Source organism: Malus domestica, chromosome 17 (genome assembly GCF_042453785.1).
Source record: "Malus domestica chromosome 17, GDT2T_hap1".
Lineage (NCBI taxonomy): Eukaryota > Viridiplantae > Streptophyta > Magnoliopsida > Rosales > Rosaceae > Malus > Malus domestica.
In genome coordinates, this window is record NC_091677.1 from 14,773,579 (window position 1) to 14,788,658 (window position 15,080).

Sequence of the window (15,080 nt, forward strand, 5' to 3'; positions counted from 1 at the left end):
AAACATTCAAAACATGATAGAAGCATAAAAAACACAAAACAAAAATAAACTAAAAGAAAAGGAAATAAAACACCTAGTTGGGCTGCCTTCCAACAAGCGTTAAGTTTAACGTCTTCAGCCAGACGGACGACCCCCAAACTTAAATGGAGAAACCAGGGCACTCATCAAGATATAAAGCTTCATAAATTTCGTGCGTTGCATCTTCCCAGTAAAGCTTCAATCTTTGTCCATTCACTTTGAACGTGGATCCATCCTTGGGATTATGAATTTCAACTGCACCATGAGGAAAAACATGTTGTACTAAGAAAGGACCAGACCAGCGGGATTTGAGTTTACCTGGAAAAAGACGGAGTCTAGAGTTATAGAGCAACACTTTCTGACCCAGAAAGAATTCTTTTCGAACAATTAACTTATCATGATATGCCTTCGTTTAATCCTTGTATATCCTTGCATTCTCATAGGCTTCATCCCGCAGTTCATCTAGTTCATTCAACTGAAGCTTTCGTACTTCTCTAGCCTTGTTTAAATCAAAATTCAGTCGCTTGATAGCCCACAAAGCTTTATGCTTCAGTTCCACTGGAAGGTGACAAGCTTTCCCATAGACAAGTCGATAACGAGACATGCCTATGGGGGTTTTATATGCAGTTCTATACGCCCACAAAGCAGCATTCAAACGAATGGACCAATTTTTCCTCGTAGTGTTGACCGTCTTTTCCAAAATTCTCTTGATTTCTCTATTCGAAACCTCAACTTGACCACTTGTCTAAGGATGATAAGGTGTAGAAACCTTATGGGTTATGTTGTACTTTTTCATGAGAACTTCAAAGGGCTTGTTACAAAAATGAGTGCCGCCGTCACTGATAATGGCTCTAGGAGTCCCAAACCGAGGAAATATGATGTCCTTGAGGAAAGACAAAATAACTTTATGATCATTGGTTCGAGTAGCCAAAGCCTCAACCCACTTGGAAACATAGTCAACACCCACCAATATATACTAATAACCATAAGAGCTTGGAAAGGGGTCCAATGAAATCAATACTCCACACGTCAAATAACTCAACCTCTAGAATGTTGTTGAGTGGCATCATATTACTGTGTAAAATATTTCTCATCCTCTGGCAGCGATCACTTATCTTGCCAAAATCATATGCATCTTTAAACAAAGAAGGCCGAAAGAATCCAGATTGTAGTACCTTAGCAGCAGTTTTCTTGCCCCCGAAATGTCCTTCACATACAGAGGTATGGCAGAAAGTAAGCACGCTCTACTGCTCTTCCTCGGGAATGCATCTTTGAATAATTTGATCTGGACAATGCTTGAACAAATATGGATCGTCCCAAAAATAATGCACGGCCATAAATTGAAGTTTTTTTTTTCTGTCTTGACGATTACTCACTCCAGGAAATTCGTTGGTAGCCAAGTAATTCATAATATCAGCAAACCAAGGAAAATTTGTTTCCGAAATGGCGAAGAGTTGTTCGTCCAGACAACTATCATTCAATGGTAACTCTGTTTCATCATCTTTCAAAGCTGAAACCAACCGAGAAAGATGATCTGCAACTAAATTCTCTGACCCATTTTTATCTCGAATCTCTAAGTCAAATTCTTACAACAAAGAACCCAACGGATCAACCTGGGTTTAGCCTCTTTCTTGGTAAGTAAATACTTGACAGCTGTATGATAAGAAAATACAATTACCTTATAACCAATCAAATAAGACTTTCTCCAATGCAAAAACCACAGCAAGCAACTCTTTTTCAGTGGTCGAATAATTCAATTGAGCATCGTTAAGGGTCCTGCTTGCATAATAAATAACATGGGGCAGCTTGCCAACTCTCTGTCCTAAAACTGCTCCTACTGCATAATCAAAAGCATCACACATTAGTTCAAAAGGAAGACTCTAATCTGGAGCCATCATAATAGGAGCAAAAGTTGAAAGATTTTTTAGAGCGTTAAAAGCATGCAAACACTCATTATTGAAATCGAATGCGGCATGTTTAGCAAGGAGATCACATAGAGGCTTCGATATCTTAGAGAAGTCTTTGATAAATCAACAATAGAAGCCAACATGCCCCAAGAAAGATCTAATTGCTTTGACCGAAGTCGGTGGTGGAAGCTTAGCAATCAAATCAATTTTCGCTTTATCCACTTTAATACCTCTACTGGAAACCACATGTCCCAATACTATGCCTTGTTGAACCATGAAATGACATTTTTTCCCACTTCAAGACCAAATTGGTCTCCTCACATCTTTCCAGAACCTGAGATAGGTGATCGAGGCATTCATCAAATGAAGAACCGAATACTGAAAAGTCATCCATGAATACCTCGATAAATCTCTCCACTATATTAGAAAAGATGGCCAACATGCACCTCTTAAAAGTAGCAGGAGCATTGCATAACCCAAACGACATTCTCCGGTAAGCAAAAGTGCCAAAAGGGCAAGTGAATGTGGTCTTTTCTTGATCATCTGGAGCAATAGAAATTTGATTGTACCCAGAGTAACCATCTAGAAAGCAATAGTGACTATGCCCTGCTAACCTCTCCAACATCTAATCAATGAAAGGCATGGGAAAGTGATCCTTGCGTATTGAATCGTTCAACTTCAGATAATCAGTACAAACTCGTCACCCGGTTGTTAACCTCATAGGTTCCAACTCATTGTTCTCATTCTTTACCACTGTTATGCCACTTCTCTTTGGTACCACCAGAATTGCACTCACCCATGTTGAATCGAAAATAGGATAGATAATCCCAACCTTAAGTAATTTAAGAATTTTTTTCTTACTACTTCTTTCATATTCGGATTCAGCCATCTTTAATGATCTCTAGTTGGCTTCACATCATCTTCAAGAAAGATGCGATGCATACACATGGAAGGTCTAATACCTTTTATATCTGCTATAGTTCAACCTAAAGTCATCTTGTGCTCTCTCAACACCCTCAAAAGCTTTTCTTCTTCTACCTTAGTCAACTTAGAAGCAATAATAACTGGCAATGTTTCTGATTCACCAAGGTAGGCATACTTTAAATGTTCAAGTAGTTGCTTGAGTTCCAACTTTGGAAGTTTCTTGATTGATGGAACAAGATTACTGAAAATGGAGGAAGTTCCTCAAAAACATAGTGACCTCGGGCTAGATTACCTGGAACTTGGTGCATACTTTTAACCTCAACAATTGCCGGTAATGCGTCAAGTGCAACTTGCATTTAATAAGGTTCAATTTCTGATTTATACTAATCACAGTTTTGAGTAAGACATGTCTCCAATGCATCTGAGGAACTAGTAAGATTGAACAATTTTTGTACCTCGTGATCAATGGTGTCTACTCGAAAATATACCTTCCCCGGTTGCTTCATGGCATCAAAAATTCTGAATTCGATCGTCTCCCCTAAGACTGTCATTGTTAAGAGACATTTTTTGACATCGATCTTAGTCCCGGATGTAGCCATAAATGGCGTTCCTAATATAATTGGAATCTCTTTCTTAGGCATTGGAACAACTTCCATATCAAGCATAATAAAATCCGTCGGTATGATAAAGTGATCAACTTGAACAAGAACATCTTCCAGAATTCCCTTCGGATATTTTACTGATCGGTCTACGAATTGTAAGACTATTGAAGTTGGTTGAAGCTCTCCCAAACCTAGCTGTTCATACACTGAAAAAGGCATCAGATTCACACTAGCCCCTAAATCAAGGATGGCTTTTTTAAACATATGATTACTAACAGTATAAGAGATAGTAAAACTCCCTAGATTTTTTATTTTCGGTGGAAGCTTCCGTTGTAGTACTGCACTGACTTCTTCTGACAACATCACTTTCTCATCTTCCTCGAATTTCCTCTTGTTAGTGCACAAGTCCTTCAAGAACTTAGCATAAAAAGGAATTTGCTTGATTGCATCAAGGAGAGGAATGTTGATCTCCACCTTCTTGAATTGTTCAAGGATGTCTAACATGTGCTTGTTCTTTTTCGAATTCACTAGCCTTTGAGGATATGGAACTAGAAGCTTGTAAACTCTTTCAACAACTTTAGGAGTGTCTGAAATGGTTTTGGCATTTGTAGAATCCTCTTCAGGCTTAGAGTGCAACTCTAGAACAAGTGGTGATGTATAATCTACTTTTAAACTTTCAAGCTCAGTTTCCTTTTGACAAGTTTCTTGCCCAATGATCTTACCGGTCATCAAAGTAACTGCTTTGGCATGCTCAAACTGTTGATCCCTTGGATTTGGCTCAACTTGGCTTGGAAATTTTCCACTCTTGAGTGTTCATAGACTAAGAAATTTGCCCAACTTGACCCTTCAAAGATTTCAAGGCTGCCTTCATAATGTTCTGTCGAGTTGTCATGAAGGTCATATTCTGATTGAAATTATTAAGTGTAGTCAAAACCATATTGTTTGCATCATCAGTTCTCTGCATGAATCCTTGCATCATAACTTCAAGTGAAGATGAAGTAGAGTATGGCTTTGTAGGAACCATTTGCATGTTCCCTTGATAAAGTCTCGGCTGTATTTGCATAATACCCTGATTTCTGTTTTGATTACCATTCCAAGCAAAACTCGGATGATTTCTCCACCCTTGATTATAGGTGTTAGAGAACGGATTATTCTTCGATTTCCCTTAATATACTTGAAGCTGATTGGCTTGATCGAATGTATTCTCAGAATAGTATTGAGGACATGTTTAAGTGACATGAACAAACTGAGAACAAATAGAACATACCGACTGCGCTTGAAAATTTCCTTGATTTAATGGAGACTGATTTTGATATTGTTGACTCACCGTGCTTATCAAATTAGCCATTTGTTTCCCAAGTGTCCCAACCTTGGCTTCTAACCCGGTATCTGAATTGATCTCATACATGCCAGCCTTCTTCATTGGTGCTTTAGTCTTTCTTTTTCCTCACTGAGTTGATTGAGTAGCTAAAGTCTCAAACAAGGCTATAGCATTTGGATAGGGCTTCATCATCAGACCATCTCCACTTCAGTTATCTACTCACTCTTTATCACTCTCATTAAGTCCATTATAGAAGAACTTAATTTGTAACCAATTTGCAAATTTGTGGTAAGGGCACCTACTCAAAAGCTTTTGATAGCATTCCCATGCTTCAAAAAATGGCTCATATTCCTCTTGTGAAAATTGCATGATTTCTTGCCTCAAAGCATCTGTTTTAGTCTTTGGAAAGAACTTCAAAAGAAAAGCATATGTGAGCTCAGTGAAACTCCGGATTGTTCTTGGCTTTAAATTATGCAACCAATCTTTGGCTTTGTCCCGTAGTGAATAAGTAAACGACCTCATTCTGATTTGATCTTGATCTATGGTTGGATGAGTGATTGTGCTTGTAGCTTCAACATAAAGCTTGAGATGATCAAAGGGATCCTCCTAAGTTAACCCATGAAAATTAGGCATCAACGACAACGTGGAATCATTCAACTACATACTCGGAGGAGCACCATTCGAAAGAACTAAGCACTGAGGTTCGTTAGTGAAATGGGGAACTGAATTAGCCACTATGGGCTGAGGTCTTTCCCGTTCCTCTTCCATGTATTGCGTTTCTTTTTTTTTTCTTAGATTTCGCAAAGTACGTTCGATCTCTGGGTCAAAAGGAAATCGCTCAAGGCTTCTTTAACGCCTTCTGTTCATATACCAAAGGGCAAGTACCTGAAATACGGAGAAAAAAAATAAAAAATAAAAAATAGAAAACAAACTAATATAGAACAAAGGGTTAAATAATTAGTCCTCGAATCAAAAGCAACTGTTCCCCGGCAATGGCGCCATAAACTTGATGCATAAATTAGAGCAATCTAAAATAGATTAATTCTAATCACGTTTATCCGCAAGTGCACGGTTCGTAGATAGTATAAAAGTGCAAATACAGAGTCGAATCCCACAAGGAACGGTGATTTAATTCGATAACTAACCACTTAACGCACAAATGAAATTGAAAATATTATTGTGAAGATTAATACTAAAAGATAAAATTGCTGAAAGTTTAAGAAAATAAATAAACCAATAACAATACAACATAAGAACAAACAAGACGTTAAAGGAAGGCATCCAATTTCACCAATAACAATCCTATTCTGATTCTTAGCTATCAACTATCCAATTAACAACTCCTCTGTTGATGATTAAGTTTCCCAACTCTATAATCCGATCATGATGTATGCATCAAATTATATTCTTCTAAGAAGCAACCTAGCATGGTGTATGCCTAGATTTCATCACTTGAAGTTCCCTAAGTACAATGGAAACTTTTATACAACCACAAAAACCTAGAACATGGTGTATGCTTCTAGTAAATTGTGATCTCAAATTCATGATTCGAACAAGAACATAACATGGGTGTATGCCTATGAACCTGCAACAAACACTTATTAATTCATCTAAGTGATGGCCAATCGTCAAGAACGAAAGAACAAGCGAATTAAGCCCAAAATTTAAGATTCAACATAACAGAAATTGTCTTGGATAATCAAATAGCTAAAAACACAAAATATTCTTGTATGGCTACATTATAGCCAAGGTATTAAATATAGATGATATCGGAAATATCGGTAGTCCAAAAACACATAAATATCGATGGAAATATCAGGATATTATCGATATCGATAAAAATAATATGGAAACCACGGAAATTGTAAGAAAAACTTGGAAATTTTTATTGAAACTTTGTAGGATGTTTATTTAGTCAATTATCTATTAGTTTATCACAAAAAATTGGAAGGAAATGCATTGCATGATGGATTTAACTGATTTAAGTTGATTATATAGCGAGCTGGCAAACATTGTGAGTGTAGAAAATATGCAGTAATTAATGAAAGAAATTTAAACACACCATAATCATTTATATATAATGAATTAGTACAATATTTTACACTTTATACATTGCATGGTAAGATACATGAGTGACTTAGTACCACATAGAGTTCCTATGAGGTTCAAAATGTTCACCTTGGTGTTTTTTAAAATATAGAAATTTATCCTAGATAATAAATATTAGCTTGCAAGCCTTGCAGACATCTTAACGACCATATAAATATTACATGCTGAATATGTAATCACAAACACATCTGTAGCGAGTTGGATAAGGCCCAGGTGCGTGGTTGACAAAGGGAGGGTTCGAATATAATCTGCTTGATTAGTAAAAAAAAACAAATTATTATCTAAATAATTTATAATTTATATAACATTTATATGTATATATATATATATATAATATATATATCCTAAACTTTTAAAAATATAAATGGATGGCCTTCATTATTAAAAGTTAAAACCATCAGAGGTGCACCTCACCTCTTTCACATCACCTGTCCACCTCATAATTACAAGTTACAATCATCAGAGCCCATGGTTTTGTTTGTTTAAGTCTCCCGTCCACTACCCGTCCACCTTGGGTGGTATGTTAAAGTCTCTCTCTCTTTCTCTCTCTCTCTCTCCCCGCACCGTCTTCTCCCTCATCTTCACAGATGCACTTCTCTCTGCATCGTCTCCTTCCTCATCTTCACAGACGCACTGCAGAAATTCGTCGGCAGCACTCTCTCTTCCCTCACCTTCACAGAGACAAGCTAAACCTCGTATTTCTCTCCCTTTCTCTCGGTGCAGCTAGGACAGTGGAACCCAGGAACTCTCCGACGAGTTCTCTTGATCCTTCTCCGGTTAGGTAAGCCCTCAATTCATCTTGGATGTTGTGTGGTGTGGTTGAGAATCGAGATATACTAAGTTTTATCTGGTTTTTTTTAACAAGGTTTTAGAATGAGATCGACCCAGGGGAAGGCACACCCAGCTCCGGTGAGGCCGTGAATGTCGACGAACTTTCCAAACACCTCTGACCGTTTCACGGCAAACGGAAGTTATAAAAACATTCCTCTCGTCTTCTATTTCATTTTAATACCTAGATCGAAGTCTAGGGTGCTCTTTTACAGTCGGCCAGAGTTGTAGAAGCTTCGGCGTTCTTCTCTGATTTGCACATATCCAAAATATCACGATATTATTGGTAATATCGCGATATTATCGGTAATATCATGATATTATCGATAATATCGCGATATTTTGATTAAAACTCCTTGGATGGATACCTATTAAAATATCGGTAAAGAAAAAAACCAATATTATCGGCGAAATATCGCCGATATTATCGGCATTTAAGACATTGATTATAGCCTTAGCAAAAGAATTTAGAAACACATAGTCATGGAAAACATAATTAAAGATAAGAAAAACATGAGAAACCCATGAACCGAAGGGGAAGTTTGCACTCCAAAAGCTCCTGAACTCTTGCATGCCTTCATTCCCCTCTTTTGCGTTTTTTTTTCTTTTCTGCTGCCGTCCAAATCTCCAGCCGTTTCCCCCCTTTTACTCTCCTGTTCTGCCACAACAACTTCTTGGATCCCAACCGTTCAATCCCCCCTATTTTTTTATTTTTTTGCTTTTCATCTCCACCCTCCACTTGTATTTTGATGAGGACTAAGTGCATTATTGGGCCTAAAAGGGTAGCTTATATTTCTCTAATAGTCAGACTAATTTACTTGTTAGGCTTTAAATCCCCAACTCAAATGAACTGCACAAATTTGGTCCAAATCACTTAAAATGCAAAGTTGACCTAACCTGGAATTCCGAATAGCAGTCACTAAGACGATCATAATTCATTGCAGGAATATCGAATTGACACTATTTGGACTCCATTTGAAAGAAGACTTCCATATCTTTTCATCCATATATAGTATGCAATGAGGTTCCTCTAGATGAATAAATGACAGCCCATCAAAGTCGCTGGACAGAAACTCCCATATCCCAAATTTTCCAAATTGTGTCACCTCCATGTCTTAGGCATCGCTTTGATATCTTTTGATCTTCCTTTGAATGTTTATGGACTGTTTTTAGGCTCTCAAAACTCCTTTATTTGCCTCAAAATCCCTTTCTTTGCAATTAATCCTACAAAATAAGAAAACCACAAGTAAACTACTAATAAGGGATGAAAACTATACATAATACAAGTACTAAGGTAATAAAAACTTGTATAAATATGAGTCTATCCAGGGACTGGTGATTGCAGTTGAAATGGGTTAGTAGCGCAGTTGCTAACTTGGAAGTTGCTGCTCTGTTGGAAGGTGCCTGGCTACTAGAGGCATGAGCTAGGCCTAATGGGTGAAGAGTTTTTCGTCGAATGTGAGGGTTAATGGGGGGCTCATCCCCTTATGTGAATTACTTTTTGGTTTTTAAGGAATTATTTTTAAGGTGAAACGACATCGTTTTATTTTAGATTTTTTTTAGCAGGCTTGAAACAACGTCGTTTTGGCTTGAGAATTTTTTTTTTAACGGAGCCCAGTCCAAAACGATGTCATTTCCTTTCCTTCTCAAAGTTGCAGATTTTATGATAGGACCAGAAGGGTGGACCATCGATCCTGGGCTTAATTTCTAGCGAAGGGAGGTGTAGTCACCCCTCCCTGCCCCACTGTAGCTTCACCCTTGCTTTTTCGTGTTGTTTAAGTTAGGGTTGTCAAGGTTGCAACAGAATGCCATTGTTCTGTAATACATCTGAGAAAGCTATGAATAATTTTGTTTCCAATAGCATAGATGTGAACCTTAGATATCAAAGTTGTAATTACATTACGAATTGCACCACTTGCAATTGTAAGCAAGTATGGGAAGCAGGATATTGCTCTAAACGAAAGCTAAGTATCTCGTTTCCTAATGAGAACTTGACAATGTTAGGTTTTGCACTTCCTCTCTCGGCTATCTTATGGATCGCTGTAAATTGGCGATTTCCAGTATTGATCCCAAAGTAAGGATGAGCCAACTTGATTATTAGGGTCTTCCTGGTTGCCTACAAATTTTTAAGGGCTTGTGAAGATGGAGCAGTGACTGATGTAGTGGTACTTAACAAACAAGCATTTGCAATTGCCCCATTAGGCCAGGCTAATTGTATCACAGCAAAAGCCAAAGCCATAGCGGTCAGAGATCTATACCAGGCCTTCATTTCCTCTCTGTCACCGTCGTGAACGAAGATTATTATGCAGTTTAGGATGTGTAGTCCTTTAATTTATGCATAAATACTGGCTTCAAACAATATGGATTTGATAGTAGAGATCCTGTGCTAAACTATATTTTACATATATGCAAATACCAACTGACTAGTACATGTTCTTAAACTCTGCTAAGCATAGCGTTAATTACGTTTTAGTGACTAGGAATGTTAAATCAGATAAGTTTGTATATTTTGGTTAATTGATTATTCTCTCTTTTATATGGAGACATAGTATATACATCCACACCTTGTGGCACAAGTAATAATAAAGGAGAATGTATCCTAAACTAGGAAACCAAATTACATTCCAAGACTAAGTAATGACTCATGTCAACACTCCCCATCAAGTTGGTGCATAGATATCTCCTAGGCCCAACTTGTCAAGTGAGTCATAAAACTTTCTAGCAAAGACTACATGTGTTAAGATGTCCGCCAACTATTCCTCTGTCTTCATGAATGGAATATCAATCAACTTAACATCTATCTTTTCTTTGATGAAATGTCTATCTACCTTCATATGCTTGGTTCTATCAGTTGTACCAGGTTGTTAGCTATTTCCCGTGCTGCTTGATTATCACAATACAACATCATAGACCCATCTAGCTTAAATCTTATCTCAGTGAGAAAGATTTGCAGCCATAATAGCTCACAAATTCCATGAGCCATTCCTCTGTACTCGGCCTCTGCTCATGATCTTGACACCACATTTTGTTTTTTACTTCTCTAGGTCACAAGATTTCCAGCTACGAACGTAAACTAGCCCGATGTTGACCGTTGGTCGGTGATATTCCTTGCCCAATTTGCATATGTGTATCTTTTTACTTCCATATATCCATATTTTTTATACATCAATCCTTTCCCTATAGCTCTTTTTAAGTAACTTAAGATTTGCATTACCATCGCTATATGGTCTTCACTCGGAGCATGAAATAAACTGACTAACTACACTCACTGCATAAGCAATATCCAGCTGAGTAAGTGATTGATAAATTAATCTTCCCACTAAACTTTGATACCTCTCCTTATTAGTCAAAATTAGATCTTGATAGATTGCAATGTGATGATTCTGCACAATTGATGTATCCACTGGCTTACACACCAACATACATGTCTTGGATAAAAGATCCAATACGTACTTACGTTGTGAAAAGTATATCCCTTCACGAGACAGAGCCACTTCAATTCCTAGGAAATACTTGAATCCTCCTAAGTCCTTCATCTCAAATTCAACAGACAAGTACCCTTGTAGTTTTTCAATCTCTATTGTATCATTACATGTGACAATCATACCATCCACATATATGATGAGTAATGTCACTTTTCCATCCTTACGCTTGATGAACAAAGTGTGATATGAATTTCCCTGTCGGTATCCATACTTTTTCATAGCCTAAGTGAATCTCCCAAACCGCGTTGTAAGTGACTGCTTAAGACCGTATAGCGCATTTCAAAGTATGCACACCTTCCCACTAGAGTTTGTAATAGCGTACCCTGGTGGAAAGTCCATGTATACCTCTTCCTCTAAATCTCCATGTAAGAAAGCATTTTTTACGTCAAATGGTTGCAAATGCCAATCAAATTTAGTAGCAAGAGACAACAGAACTCTAATGGTATTCATCTTCACAAGAAAAGGTTTCTTGGTAATCAACACCAAAAGTCTGGGTGTATCCCTTTGCCACCAATCTTGCCCTGTATTTATCAATAGTTCCATCTACCTTGTGTTTAATGGTAAACACCCATTTACACCTTACCAGTTTTTTTCCTTCAGGAAGCAGCATCACTGTCCACGTATTATTCTTTTGTAAAGCCTCTATTTCCACCTACATTGCCTCTGTCCATTTTGGATCCTTCGAGGTGTCCTCAACTCTTGTGGGTATTTTTATATCTTCCATTTGTTGAACTAATGCATAGTAACTTGGTGAGAGCTTATGAGTAGACATATAGTGTGCAATTAAATATAGAACTTTTCCCTCTGGAGAGTACCTGTCTGGGGGCTTTCCTCGATTTTCTCTAAAAGGAAATACATAAATAGGTTTAGTTCTTTCTGAGTTAAAACTTACCTCAGGGATATCCGATTGATCTTGGACGGGTACTTGAGGAGTGAGAGACAAGGTGTTGTTGCGGAATTCAATTTCTAGCCCATTGGGCTATTCAACACGGCAACAGCACCTGGCCTACTTGGGCTGTTCAATTTGGTAACAGCTAACCCACTTAGACTGTTCAACTTGCCAACATCAGCTGGCCCACTTAGGCTTATCTCAATTCTCGCTGCTGTCCCACTTGGACTTTTCTCGGTCCTCTCGGTAATCAGCCTATCTGGGCATTCTTGCCTTTCAATCACTTGGCCTTCTGGACTTTCTATTTGCTTATCAGCTAGCCTACTTGGGCTTTTTTCAACCAGCCCACTTAGGCACTCTTCACGTGTTAGTACAACTGGCATATCAAACCAGCCATAGTTATGGGAATAAGAAAGGCTAGGTATTAGCTTTCTTGGGATTACTCGTTGGCTGACTCACATGTCGTCGTCTTCCCCTGAAGAGTATAGCTGGGGAGGGGGGAAATATTTCATCTTTTGAGAATGTGACATCCATAGTGACATACATATGCCGAGTAGACGGATGATAACACCAATAGCCTTTTTGTTGTGGACTAAAGTCAAGGAAAACACACCGAACTGCACACGAATTAAGTTTGCTTCGTTGGTTTTTGTGGAGATGGACGTATGATACACATCCAAAAAAGGTGGTTCCAGGTGGAATGGAAGGAAGCGTAACATTGTCTGCAAGCACGGCCAAAGGAGTTCAGAAAGAGAAAACTCGAGATGGCATGCGATTCATAAGATAAATAATATATGTCACTGTATTTGTCCAATACGCCTTGGGTGCACATGCACCTATTAAGAGTGCTCAGGTAGTCTCAAGAATGTGACAATTCTTTCTTTCTGCAACTTCGTTTTGTTAGAGTTTAAGGACAAGTAGTTTCATGAAGGATATCGGGTTCCTTGAAAATTTGAGAAATATGCTGATTAACATATTCACCGCCATTGTCAGATCGAAGAACTTTAACAGGAAACGAGTATTAGTTGAAAACCATGGAATAGAATGTCTTGAAAAGTTCGCTCACATCACTCTTATTTTTCATAAGATACAACCATGTCATCCGGGTACAATCATCAACAAATATCACAAGCCAACATATACCATACTAAGTAGTAACTGGAAATGTTCCCCACACATCAAAATGAATCAACTCAAAAGGATTATTTAAACTTGGAGAAAAAGAAGCACGGTGACTTGTAGCTAAGGTGCAAGTATTACACTTTACGGAAGAGTCTTAAATATTATTAAATAACGACGGAAGTAATTTTCTCAAATACCCAAATGAAGCATGACCAAGTCGACAATGCCACAACTGAACAGTCTTCATCCTTCCATTGCTATAACTTTAATTTATGAACACGAACTACAAGAAAACGTGGCTTTTGTGATGACCAACATTCGTCACATAAATATGAAAAATCGTCACATTTGACTATATGTAACGAAATTTCAGCGTCACAATTAGCGTCACCTGTACAACTTCACTGATAGTTTAAGTGACGAATATTGGAGTCGCCACATATTTTCCTTTTACGTGACACTTCTTCCGTCACTTATTATTCTAATATGTGATGAAATTAGCGTCATAAAATACAAAATTCAGTGACCTATGTTTTTCGTCTCATATCAGACTTATAAGTGATGCTTTTTGGGTCACTCAATATGATCCTAGAATTATATAATTACACTAAGTGACGCGGAAATCGTCACATATTCTTTTAATGGGTGAAACGGCTTATGTCATATATGTTATAATCAAATAACTATTTAGGAATAATATTTGAGGAATTCATTACTTATTCGTGTTTCGTAATCTAGAATAGCAACTCATAACAATTATAAGGTAATACTTTCCATTTTCATTAATCAACAATTAAACCACATAAGTTCGAATATGTTCAACAACTATACATCCAACAAAATAACATAAACATCCCAAAATCAATCTAACCCATGTTGACCTATCTTAATAATAGCAATTTGTGAAGAAGGGTACCAAGGCCTATACATGGACTGTTTAAGGTACTAATTAATAAAAGAAAAGTCTAAGACACATTGAGGTGCTAACAAAAAGGTCTACCATTTGCATACTTAACTAATAACAAAAGACATAACTATCAAAATCATTCTTCTTCCGAGTCATGTTCTTCCAGTTCAAGATAAACATTTTCACTAGATGAGTTATTACCATCAGATTCCTTCGAGTTGTTGCTGGTCTGCCCCTGACTTGCAACAAAAAAAACCTTAATTTTTTATGCCAAGGTTTCATCATCATTTTGTAAATCCAACCGAGCTCTTAATTGTTCATTTTCCTGTTGCAATTTGAGGAAACCATCTGATAGAATCTTGATCTGATCTCTCATGTTAGTTAACTCACAACTTGAAGCCATAGAAGAAACACAACTAAAGGTATCCGTACGAGGGAAAAGACCTACACCGTTAACAGATTTTCCCTTCCTTCCAAGGTTCTTAGCCATGATTCCAAATTCATCTTCCAATGGTACTTGTATGGAATCGAATATAGTACCCTCAGGCGCTTCTTGGATTAGCTTCTCCCTAACTTCATCCTTCTTTTTCTTCATGTTATCCTTTCATATTAAAATACAAACAAATAAGTTTCTTTTGTTTCAAACAAATCAGCCACAATACGCTTAAGAAAACATCACTTAAATACTTTTGGATGTGATCCTGAACTGATGTAGAAGCAAACCTTTGTGTATAAACTGTCTTTACATATGATTTTGTAGTTTATGCTTCAATGTGTTTTACATAGGATTAGGCAACATACAACGTATAACCTTTAAAGTAGTTTATGTTTGAATGTCTGCTAGGTATAACCTTTCAACTTCTTGCTAGTTATATTAAGTTTTTTTTTCAATTCAATCTTGCATGTTCACTTTATTTGTGTTTCCTAAGTTGTATCATGTCAAATTGGATTTTTTTCTAATCTCCATC

General features: G+C 37.4%; 1 protein-coding gene across 1 annotated transcript; it reads right to left on the minus strand.

Annotated features, from left to right (window-relative positions):
- Window positions 1-430: 430 nt before the first annotated feature.
- On the minus strand, window positions 431-4,874 carry LOC114822443 (uncharacterized). Its single transcript, XM_070816381.1, has 6 exons — window positions 4,779-4,874; window positions 3,338-4,255; window positions 2,247-2,550; window positions 1,395-1,528; window positions 1,194-1,303; window positions 431-647 (listed from the first exon to the last, which is right to left on the minus strand). The coding sequence occupies exons 1-6, from the start codon at window positions 4,872-4,874 to the stop codon at window positions 431-433; spliced, it is 1,779 nt and encodes a 592-aa protein (XP_070672482.1).
- Window positions 4,875-15,080: the final 10,206 nt, after the last annotated feature.

Bases quoted from the DNA above. Each gene is read 5' to 3' on its own strand.
- LOC114822443 (XM_070816381.1), bottom strand. From the start codon at position 4,874: ATGAAGAAGGCTGGCATGTATGAGATCAATTCAGATACCGGGTTAGAA. The intron at 1,529-2,246 runs GTGAGGAGACCA...GGTTGGTTTCAG, and splicing joins ATCTCAGGTTCTGGAAAGAT to CTTTGAAAGATGATGAAACA. The intron at 1,304-1,394 runs GTGAGTAATCGT...AGCATTGTCCAG, and splicing joins CTACCAACGAATTTCCTGGA to ATCAAATTATTCAAAGATGC.